General features: G+C 35.1%; 1 protein-coding gene across 6 annotated transcripts in view; it reads left to right on the top strand.

Annotated features, from left to right (window-relative positions):
- LOC124184033 (baculoviral IAP repeat-containing protein 6) overlaps positions 1-12,087 on the top strand; it is a 56,420-nt gene that overhangs the window by 23,433 nt on the left and 20,900 nt on the right. For 4 of the 6 annotated variants that reach the window (XM_046573356.1, XM_046573354.1, XM_046573358.1 and 1 more), the window contains 15 exons: positions 536-750; positions 938-1,094; positions 1,172-1,363; positions 2,979-3,193; positions 3,486-3,739; positions 3,868-4,055; positions 4,557-4,753; positions 5,195-5,336; positions 6,035-6,194; positions 6,712-7,093; positions 7,616-7,742; positions 7,958-8,119; positions 9,663-9,826; positions 10,235-10,478; positions 11,384-11,684. In XM_046573356.1, coding sequence (XP_046429312.1) covers positions 536-750; positions 938-1,094; positions 1,172-1,363; positions 2,979-3,193; positions 3,486-3,739; positions 3,868-4,055; positions 4,557-4,753; positions 5,195-5,336; positions 6,035-6,194; positions 6,712-7,093; positions 7,616-7,742; positions 7,958-8,119; positions 9,663-9,826; positions 10,235-10,478; positions 11,384-11,684 — 3,100 coding nt within the window. The remainder of the gene's footprint in view (positions 1-535; positions 751-937; positions 1,095-1,171; positions 1,364-2,978; positions 3,194-3,485; positions 3,740-3,867; positions 4,056-4,556; positions 4,754-5,194; positions 5,337-6,034; positions 6,195-6,711; positions 7,094-7,615; positions 7,743-7,957; positions 8,120-9,662; positions 9,827-10,234; positions 10,479-11,383; positions 11,685-12,087) is intronic. The other 2 variants (XM_046573355.1, XM_046573359.1) reach the window with 1 other exon arrangement.

Consider the following 12,087-nt stretch of genomic DNA (forward strand, 5'->3'; position numbering starts at 1 on the left):
AATCGGTAATTTGAGTTATTGAACAATTGAAATTTTTCAAATTGATTTGTCGAAACTGCAAATCTACAATGCGTGTTTTATGTACACGTTATAAAATATCCTGTGAATATGTAACTTGCTTAGAATTAAAATTATAAGATTATTTACATTTATTTTTCTTAAAGGTTTTTTTTTTTTTCTTACAGCTTATCGTATTTTTGAAATTTGGCAACCGTTCGAATTCATTCAATTGATTTTTTAACTAAAAACGTACTTAATAATTTTAAGAAAATGGATTTGATTTTGGGTCTCAAAGAATTTCCATAGTCGCATTATTCATTCAACTAACAATAAATACCTTCAAGTGGGTAAAAGGAAATAAAAAGAATAATTTATTTCATTTGAATTGTTTTATTTGATGAAATAGCGCCAACTATTTCAGTCGATTTGATTACTATTTGCACATCCCTAACAAACACCGAAGGTATTTGTGATAGTTCATTGTTGCTTTTTGAAAGATGAACCGAAACTAATTGTGTTCATGTTTCTTCATCAGATTACGACTATTGGTCGTTACGGTATGTCTACGACAAGGTGCAAAATACCGTTAGGCATGTTTTACGGACACATGCTCGTACTACCGGGTGAAGATTATTCTGAATTAAACTCTTCCCAAGTTGCACACAGCAGTAGCACAGATGCGAATATGTACACGTCCATAGAAGCTCAGTGTAGCATTTTGTCCGCTCTTGCCGAAGACGTACAGTGCAGGTATTTTCATTTCTTTATTACTCAAATATCTTGAGTCGAACCGAGAAAATGATTTATTATGTGACTTACAGAGAAGAATTTGGTGAAAATGAAAGTAAGAAATTGTTCGAAGTTTCACTTTTAAACCTTTAAATCTTAGTCATTCTTATCAACTATTTAGTCTAACACAAAGTCAATCGTTACCCAGGTTCAGCTTGGCAACAGAACGATTGAAGAGTCTTTTAGACCCTCTGTTATGCACAGAAACGCCAAATGTTGTTCACATGCAAAATTATTTGCATCAGAGTAAACCTTGGAATGAAAATATTGAACAGTCGTCAACAAAGATTTTGTCCACGTATCAGGTAAACAACAAAAGTCTGTAGGTTTTATCAAAGTTCAACATAATGATACAAACTGAAACGATATGTTTTTTCTTTAGGAGTGTATGACCTTTCAACACCAACTAAATATCGTGCGAGGCGTTTGGCGACGACTCGAATCCTGGAGAGGATCTCAAGATACGCCTGTACTTTCTTTGGGTAGCGCACCCACCGATAAACTTAAAGTTCTTGGAGAAACTTTACTCGACATTCTTCTCTACACCGTTTATGAAATCGGTCCTGTGCCTAGCGTGAGTATAAAGTACGACGTATTATGTCGTTTTTGCATTGTCTTAGAATAACTATATTCGAAAATTCAAAGAAAAGCTTCTTCTTCATCTTTTTCCTTTTTTTATTAAATAATTATATATGGGGAATTTTTTTTGTGCAACCAGACACGGTTTTAAGGTACAAGTTTCGATTTGCCAACTTTTTTTTTCACTTAGCTCTACCTATCGTAAGAAACAGCTATGATTTGTTCCAAATATTTATCTCCATTTGTTCTTCGATTACGGTTCAATTTTAAAAATGAATTTTAATTCGAAAACAAAAACAGATATTGGCAAGAGCCAGTACAGGTTTTTTCATCGTAAATCATAGATTCTTTAGAAAGATATGGGGAAATTATTTCTCTTCAAAATCGCTTACTTTTTGGAATTTTGAATAAAAAAATTGGTTCTCATAGCTGTTACGGGATAGAGGGAAGGTATTGACGAGCGGCTGTTGATATGTCTCTAAGGTAAGTGTACCAATTATTGACACGCTTAGATCCAATTATTGGCTTATTTATTTTCCGTAATTATAAATTGACGGCACAAATTGTGAATTTCTCGATGACTAAAACCAATTGGTAGAGGGTTAAACACTACAAATTTTTTTTTTTTATAATTTTAGAACTAAGGATCGAATAGATTCAACCAAAAAAAGTTAATAACTGGAACAGTGTCAATAACTGATACACTTACCTTATACGCGACCGAGATATCGTTTCGGGTACCATTGCGTCCAATCTCGTTGCTGCTCTCGAGTCGGGGAATAAAGGAACGAGTAAGAATTGATATAAGAAAGGCTTATAATTGAATGTACGAATCCTTCATTGGAATAGTGAAGAATTCAAATGTTTAGTTCAACAAAGCGGATTGATTGACTGTTGGAATTGGAGTTTATCGTTTCTTGTTTGAAGGATGGAATGGGAGTTGACTTGTTGGAAATGGATTAAACTTAGCATGTATTTGATGGAAGTTGGAAAAGAAGTGGCTTGGGAGAAACAGTATGGGTGTAGGAAAAGTGCACAAATTCAGAATAGTGGGATTTAGAATTAGCGGAGTAAGAGCGATAATGAGTGGTCTGAGGCTGCATGGAAATAGCTGGATGAAAACTACAACGAGACTACATGGAATGTGAAAGAGTTAGCGAATAGAGGCAATAGGTGGTTAAAGAAGATGGGGAAGACGTGTGATGGTTCATCGGATGTAACATCAAAATGAAATTTTCACAAATTCGCCATAAAATTTTTGGTTTAGATTTCAAAACATTAATGATTCTAAGGAAGTTTGTAATCATTCAAAAAGTTGAAACAGGAAAAATTTGCAACTGAAAAGAAAAATCGGCTTAAAAATTTCGATGTATAGGTAGAATGAAACATAAAACAATGAAGCAAATCGAAACTTTTGTTTTAAAAAAAAGGATACCCCAAATACCATAAATAATGTTGAAAAATAATATTAAAAACATAATGTATGCGATAATTTGTTTCATTTAACATTGAAATGCGATTCCTTGCACAAAATAATATTAACATCCTCTTTATGTGACTCGAAGTCGTGTTAATAACACGATGACATAAGATTCCTTCATTTGTTACAGATTCCTATAACACTTTGCGACGTATTTACACCATCAATCTGCGACAAGTTCTTCCATTCCATTTGTGTTGTAACTGCCGCGCCTAGGTTGCAACTTTATGCCGTGGCATTGTTGGCTCGTGTTGCGGGCCACCAACCTTGGTGGGGCGACTTCCTGGCGAACACATTGATCAATTTGTACTCAGCGTCTTGCACTCACATATTTCCACAAGACAGGTCAGTGTGATACGATCCAGTTAGTCAGATTTTAGATGTTAGATAGTTTATTGTTATTGACACAAGCAATGTTGGTTGTGAAAATGACGCCAAATATCGTGTCAATGCTTATTGTCTTCCATATTTTACTGCAGCATTAATAAGAGATGAAAAAAACTTTTTGATGCATTGTCGCCATGCTCGAGACATCTTAAAATTGGTCACCCTGTTAACCCCGATTAAGCATAGAACCGTAATGGTTCTCGACTAATTGTAAGATTTTTATTTTCATGATCAAATTACCAATTTCCAGGGTGTTCATACTGTTGACATTCCTTGGACGCAAGTCACTGATAGCAGGAGCCAACAAATCATCGGTAATAGACGCGATGGTTCGGACGTTGGGAAGGCTGTTAGCTCCCTTGTCTTATGCTCAAGGATCGAACACAAGTCGTTTGGATACAACCCTGATCGGTTGGGTTCTACTTTTTCTTTCAGTTTGTCTAGATACAACTGTGACCCAACCAGTTGCGCAGGAAGAAAATAATGAAAAATACAAAGATCAAGGTATTGCGCAGAAAAATTTCGAACCTCGACTGTTTTTTTTGTTTTTTGTGTCACTGAGATAATGTTACTTAAGACGAATAAAAACAATGAATGATTAAGAGGATTTCAAAATATTTCATCTTTTGTAGCTCTGTCTACGAGATGGGAATTCATTCAGGGAGAGTCGGCAATGCAGCGGAAATTTGTTAATGCCAGTCGTTCGTCGGCCTCGCGAAGCTATCGCAGAAAACTACAAAAACGTTTAATGCATCATAAACAACAGCTCCAAAATCTCGAACAGGCCAAGAAAGCTTTAAACGCTTCAACGCAAGTACAAGTTAGTAATGATTTAATTTATTGAAATAGAAGTATTCCAATTCATATTCATTTACGTTTGTGTACCGCGACAGTGTAATCTTGTTTTTCACATCTTTATTACTCTGATTTAACAACTGATAATGTGTAGAATAGCTTTCCTAGATCAGAATCAAAAAACCTAATACCATTTTTTCAATAGTCTTATTTGTCATCAGTATCATAAATGTTAATACCTAATTTAATTCGTCTGATTTCAATCTTCGTCGGTTTTGGTTCAACGAACTTTTTAGACCCCACAAAATTCACCTACTTTTTCTGCAGTTCCTGAATTTCAGTGATAAAATGAATCGTTTTTTAACTCATCGCCATAATTCACCTTGGTGAAAATTGTCACAGAGAAGAAATAAAAATTCTACACGATGTGAAAGATTTCTTAGTATAAATAAAGATTATGCATTTTCTGACTGTTGAATTTTTTTGCTGAGACTGATTGTTAAACACAAAGGTTAATTATTTTCAGGCTTTGTCTGCCCTGTCGTCGCAGGCTGCATCTTTGTCTAGCAAACTTGAAGCGGCGTTCAAACAGCAGGAACACTTTTTTAAAAAAACCTTGAAACAGCATTCTGCAAAACATTGCAAGGATCTACTAAGCATCAGACGAAACGAATCTCAACATTTGTCTCGTAGTCCACGTTTGCAGCCCCAACCTTGCTCTAGGTAAGTTGAGCCAAAGTTTTTGGCATTTGTTTCTATCTAAAAACTAAGAACCAGTCGTTTTATTGAATTTTAAGATTAAATTTCTTACTCATATATGAAAGTAACGTATCATTTAAATCTACGGAAAATTCTTCACCATTCCTTTTTCTGTCGAGAGTACAAAAAATATAATACAATTATCCCAAAGTTGCTTTCCAGATTGGTAAACCAAAAGTTTTTTAACAGATTTGTTAATCGAACGATATCATTCTGGGTAGTCACAAGTTTAATTTTAGGATAAGTTTTTTCAATATTTGCGATTCGAAATTACATTTATCCGAAAACTCGGAAAGCACGGTTCATAAATTAGACGGGGTGGATTTACGCGATTGTTAAACTTTACTGAGAATCTGATATGCCTAGTGTTACAACATTAATGCTTTATATTTTTGATAATCGCAGTAAATCTGAGGGATTGGTAGAAGTAGAAGCTGAACCTGCAGGGAATTTGTCACACACGCATTGTTTGCCAGTTGCCCGAAGCCTTGTGGCTCTTATACTGCATAATGCTGCCAATGTTGATATGTTTCTCTTGGCCTGCAAGGTGAGTATTCGGTTCAATTATGAGTATGAACAGATTCAGTTTGAAAAACTTGGAATAAATACGAGCAGGTTCACCATCCAATTCACAATTTAGGCTCAAAATTTCGATGTTTCTTCCTATTTTTATGCTTTTTGCAAATTTCAGACCTCTAGTTTTTACGGTTTATATAAAATTAATAAATCATTTTTGAGACTTTGAACCTATTGATTATCGTATTCGAATTATTATTGTATACTTATTGTACAATAAAATATAATACAAGATGCTTTCGATGTAGAACAGACTGATCTTTTCAACTATTGTAATCCATTTCGAACTGGATCCTCAGAACTCGTGAAAAAAAAACATGTTTCTTTCAATGTTCCCCAACTTTTGTTTCGTATTTAATGTTTCTGTCTGTAAGCTCGTAGTTATATATTTTTTTTTTACATAAAAAGATTGGTTTTTCTTATTGGAAGTGAGCCACAATCAATTTTTTAAAGAGTAACAATTTTTTTTTCTCGTCGAAACATCTTCACTTTATTAATATCTGTGGCTCTACAAACCGTATGATACTGTTACATGATCACTAACTTATGCTCGTATGTATTTTCGAACACGTGAATTAATTATGAATCGGTGGACCTTATCATTGATCCGACTCAAACACATGTAATTTAACAATTCGAACGGCTGCTAGAACATTCGAATGAATTCAGGTCGTTGCTAGATTAATCGTCTCTACGCGCCCGGCTATCAGTTTGGGTGAACTTATGACCGAGGAACAATTGTTCAAATTGGTTCGGCTGGGAACCGGCGCTTCAGATGCTGCGTGGGCGTCACATGCGGTTGCGTGCCTCTTGCAAGATTTGTTGGAAGGTATTTATTCTAGAAAGTAATCATTCTCTATTCAATCAAATATATGGCAGAGTAAAATTGGATGACTCTGAAAAAATATCTACTTTCGAGTTGTAAGCAGAGTTTGATATTTTATTGAATACAAAGTAGATTGATTGGAATCAGTACACAGGTCATACAGTGGATCAAATCAGCGATTCAAAATGAATATCGAAAACTTTAATTCTTTCGCATAGCATCGGTTTTAAGTAGAAACGAATTAGAAATGTGATATTTACACAATAACACTCAAGTTTTATCGATGCAACACATGCAAAAAATGCATTATTAGTAACAAATAAGCTTGCGATAATACGTAAGTTTCTCATAAAATTCGACTTTTATATGGTTTATAAAAAAAAAAAAAATATTGAATAATATTCAGACCAATACGTAACGTTCAGATATTTAAACATTGATCGCACAAGTTCAATTTCAACTAAATTCACGTTATATTACTTCAACACTTTTCTACATTTATTTTGTCCCGTTTTATTAGGTGGGAGACTATTTCCTAAAACAGCATCAGGGCACGAAGGAAGCCCGTCAGAAGAAAGTTTCGACTCTTCGTTAGCAGCTGAAGAAAACACCGCTGTGGAGGAAGACACGGCAGGTGCGGCCCAAGCGAGTTGTTCCGCAACTACATTCGGTAATGAAATTGGCGAGGCCGATGTCGATGGGGATGAAGACACGCAAGACAGCGTTGCCATCACTTCGGCCAGTGCCTCGACATCTAAATCCAATGGCTTTACGCTTCCCTCCTTATTCGAATCAGATGACAGCGAACTTGAAGATTTTCTAGATGACATTTTGGAGCGCGGAAGAAATTTACTTAAAAAAGGAAACGCGGTGTCTAAATTTCCTATTTCTGCTGGCTCAGGGTAAATGCAAAAAATCAACGCATTCCTCGACTAGTTTCAGGGTGGCAACTTGAAACCGGAAAACTTGAGAAACCAGGAAATGTAGTTCGGCACAAAGATGTCGTGGAATTTTTACAAATAATTGAAGTTTTTTTTTAATTTTGGGAAACATGGCGTTCAATTCAATGAACAATGCGAACTCTCAATAATTTTTCAGCTATTACTAACAATTTAAACTAGCCGTTCATTAGGATGGTTCAGAAAATAAAGTTGTTTGTCGCTCTCACCCCTTCAAACGTTAGGGTTTGACAGAAAAAAAGATCCTCCCCAAAGATGAGTTTTCAGTCATCTAAAAATTACCGATTCTACTGAAAAATAAAAATCCCTGCTCTAGCTAGAGAGCTCATTTTTGGAAAGATCTATGGGAGTCACGTAAAAATCGGGGATATTTCTAATCCAAATTTAGTGGCCACCCTGACTCTTGATTACTTTTAATAAAATTTGAATTCAACTAAACTAATGAGAACAACAATTTAATTTTAGCAGCATTTCTCTGGCCGTTGATACGAGGCTCGAATATGGTGTTGAAACAGGGGTCGAAATTGCTCTAAGGAGATTGTCAACTCTGGGTGCATGCAACTTACCGCTGAGTGTTAATGCGACAATCCAAGTACGTCTTATTCAACTCATTCGAACTTTGAATGAATAAGTCATAAAAGCGAAAAGCTTACAATATGAACATTCTGGCTTTTATACCATTGTCTAATCCTCTACGAGAAAACAAAACGTTATTCAAACTATGAAAAAAGTTTCGCTTTCAACTTACATTGTCACTCAGCTTGCATTTGGCTCGACTAACTAGTCTTTACTACAACTTGACAACAGGTGCATTCGGAATCGAGTCGCTACACGCAGTCGGAAGCATTGAGAAATTCAGGCTGGACAGACAGAACTCAAGACAATTGGAACACGAATGATTCAGTTCCGTCTAGTCTGCATATGCTGACACGCTGTTTCGAAAAAATATTTACAGATTTGTACCTACAAGTAAGTGAAGTAAGAACGGGCAATTTTTTCATAGAAACAGAAGTACTATTTTTAAAAATTTGCGAATCGTACAGAATTACAGAAACGGTACAATGTAAAGGAATCTTTTTCAATGAATATTGCTCTTTGCTCGAAAGAAATAAAGTGCGTCCCGGCGGTTTTCGAAGTATCTTGAAATACTACTTCTATTCTGTAAATTTTTATAATTAGGTTTTTGTCTAATAATGCGTTGCTTCGTTTACATTAGTTTTTCCTTACCCCTTAGATCGTACATTGATTTCTAAAAAATTGAAGGTGCTTAATTTTTTTTCACCACTAAATCTAGCTCGTTCCGAAGTTATTACCGACGATTAAGGGACGACACCACTGTGACCCCCTGTTTTTTTTACATTTTTCAACAATTTTTTTTTGTGGGAAACGTAAGAGATATTCGAAAATTTTTTTTTGCATTTTCTTTCTTGTTTATTAATTCTTCGAAAAACATTTTTTACACATTTTTCACGCCGCATGGTGGCGCTGGGGAACCTCCCGCGTCAGGTGCTGTTGTCTCCGCAGTGGTTCGCGGCACGCAGAAAAACTCTTCAACGTCGGCTTAAAAAAAATACGAAGTGTTTTAGTTAATAATATGATATTTTGAAGTGTAGTACGTAGGGATTTGGAAAAAAATTGATTTTTAAAAAATAGGCACGCTTTTGAAATTAAAGAATGATTTTTGAGCAAAATTTCTCGTTGAAAATAGGCTATAACTTTTATTATTAATGAGATATCGAAAAAATCCTATGTAGTACATTAGATAATCTATTTTCATTGATACAGTAAAAATTTGAAGTCGATCGGATATAAATTCATCGAGTTTTGCTGCGGGCTGCACTCAAAAAAGTGGTTTCAAGAAAAACGCGTTCAAAGTTTTAGGTTTGTTAATTTGTCCCACTCTGGAGGCAAAAAAATCGTTGATATTGCAACTGATATCGCGGTATTAGTGTTCAATGATGGCTTGAGAAGCCTCATGAAAGTTTTGGAGATGTTGGGGATAATCATCGGCCCAAATTGTTTCAACTTTCGCGTTGAGACCGACGCAGCGCGGAGCGCTGCACCGCTCCACAAAATATTCAATATCTTCGAAAATAATTATTTTTTCGACCTGGGTCTAACGGCATCTTAATCTTAAAAGTATTGTACATTTTTTTAAATGGTTTTCAAAATTTCGATTTTTTGAAACCATCACAGTGGTGTTGTCCCTTAAGCTTGAAATTTTTCTGCCATACTACTTAATTCCTCCTTTTTTATTCATTCATAAAACTAAATTCAGCTATTAAAAAATGTTGCCAATTTTAAGAAAATACGACAAACCGGATCAAAACGATTCTCTTTAAATGCTCTTGATTGAACATAAATGGCGTTGTTATATAATTGGTAAAACTTTTATTGAAAAATTGATTGGAATAGGAATATCCTGGAGGACATTGACGTGAAACTTGTATTGTTTTATCTTCTGTGCTATGTCAAGCATCGATATGATTTTACTTAATTTATTTTCCAACAGAATATGGGTACAAGTTTGCAACTTGTACTGCAATTATGGTTGACCTTGAATTTGGACGGTGTTTCCGAACCGTCAAGCAATTCAAGCCTGTTCGATCCTTCTTTACTGCCAGCGATACCTCTAAGCTCTGCAGCGATTTCGGGCCTGATATCTGCGCTATCTTGGTAATTATTACAAATTAATATTTCAGAAATTTTCCTAAGACAACAGATTTTTCTCAACGAAACTCCAGTTGCTAATCATGATTTCGATTTTTTTTTTTTCTCCTCAGAAAATCAAATTGAAGCTTAGATACAGATTTCCGAAAATTATGCTTCAAATACTAACGTTTTTATGACTTGCCAAACATGATACTTTGGGTTAAAAATTTTTGATTTAGATCTATGCTTCCTTATTCAAAAGCTTCAAGAAACCTGCCAATAACTCAAAAGCCACAGTATTCGTTTTTAAAATAATACCCGTCCCGTTATAAATAGAACTTCTCATCCGTTGAATATAGTGTATGTGAATCTCTTCGAGAGATATTGTATCCACATTTTGATCAACCGATTATTATTTTAACCTTTTTGCAGGCATCCAGGAGTATCGCTCCGTGTTTGGTGTCTCGCTCTGCAATGTTTGACTCTGGCGAGTAATCAACCTCTAAAAACAACTACGGAAAGTATAGACGTAACAAACAGCAGCCAACCGCTCGACGGTCTCGTCGGCGGCATGGCCAGTTGCATTATAAAAGAACCGAACATCGGCCCCATGCTGCTGCGCCTTTTCTCAGGCAATGGGCTGAACGTTGACACTACGGATAAGCAGTATGTAATGGTAAATATGTACATTTTAAATGACGACTATTTCGTCGATTACAAGATGGTCACTTTTCTGTTGAAAGATCCAGGAAACCAGGAAATGTTAGGAAATTTTAGCTAATACTTGCAGTTCTCCATATAAATTTCGCGTAAATATGATGTTTGATGCGATTTGCTAAATGTTTTGACTATTAATAAAAGTTTAAACTTATTGTTTGGAGATTTTATCGCTCGTTACCCTCGCTCAAATTTTTTTTACATTATTATTCATTCACTGTGCTCGCTCCGTTTTCAGTATTTTGCATGACAGTGAAGTATTTTCTATTGAGGCATTGGTGTTCCATTCATCACTTACGATGATTACAGTGATTATGTTTTTTTGATCAACTAAAATATCAAATAGAAAATACAACTTTCTTGACTCGTAAAGAATTTATTGATGGACAAATTCAGCTCTAGTTCATTAAAATCAGTCAAACTATGTGATTTTATTATTCTCAAAATAATTGCACAATGGGGTCTTTTCAAATTCATCGATCATTGTGTTATTATAACTAAAATTTATGATTTTCTGATTTTTTCTGCAATAAGGGAGTATTATGTTAACTAAACTTAACTCGATTAACTTCAGTTACATTTTCAAACCTTTATTGTATCACATTTCTGTTATTACAGCTCACGATCTTTAATTTCTCTTATTACTAAACCAGAATCAAGAAACACAGAAAAATTTTCACCGAATGTGATTATATTCAATTCCAAATGCAAGATGTCACAGAAAAAGTTTAATTTCGGTTCAGAAAAACATGGAAAAATTGAACAATCTTTAAAGCCGAACAAGTGGCCACCTTCCAATGAATATAAAAATCTTTAGTTAATTCTTTCCTACTAATATTTTCCATTTATCTCTATTATTATCAGGCGGGACCAACCGTCTGTCAAGCATTGCAAGATTTCTTGGTGAGGCTTGAAATGCGATGTGATGTTATATCGCCCAGCAGTTCATTAGGCAACGCTTTGAAAGAACTTTTGCTTTGGGTTGTTTATCAACTCGTACAACCCGGAGGGGCTCTAGTTGCACGTCGAGGTCCACTAGATGCTCAATGCAAACTCATCACTTCTCTCATCAATCTCAACTTCGCCAATACGGACCTGGGAACTGCGATGAGCATTTCGGAATGTGTCGGCGTCTTGGTATCCTCTTACGTCAGGGGTTCTGGTGGTCAGTGAAATTTTTTAACGAAATTAGTTTCATCGCGTTATATTTACAAGGTTGTTATACAACTTGAAAAATCCGGTATTTTCAGGAAATTTCCTTAAAAAAGTCATGGAATATCCTGAATAATTTGGCACATTTTTTTTTTTATTTTTTCCATAAAAGGGAACATATACTTTACCTATTCTTACCTACATAAAATGACTACTCGTACCGTTGTCTAAAAGTCCGGATTTCTAAACATTTTCTACAATATTTATGGATTGATTTTTTCAAGTGAAACTAGGATGATACCGAATTCGAATTCGTACATGAAAATTGTGGGAAACGTATAATTTAACCAAGATTGGTTTGAAATGTTCAATCCACGTATTTGTAACGTAATTATTGTTCGCTTTTACGTGATATT

Source organism: Neodiprion fabricii, chromosome 5 (assembly GCF_021155785.1).
Source record: "Neodiprion fabricii isolate iyNeoFabr1 chromosome 5, iyNeoFabr1.1, whole genome shotgun sequence".
Lineage (NCBI taxonomy): Eukaryota > Metazoa > Arthropoda > Insecta > Hymenoptera > Diprionidae > Neodiprion > Neodiprion fabricii.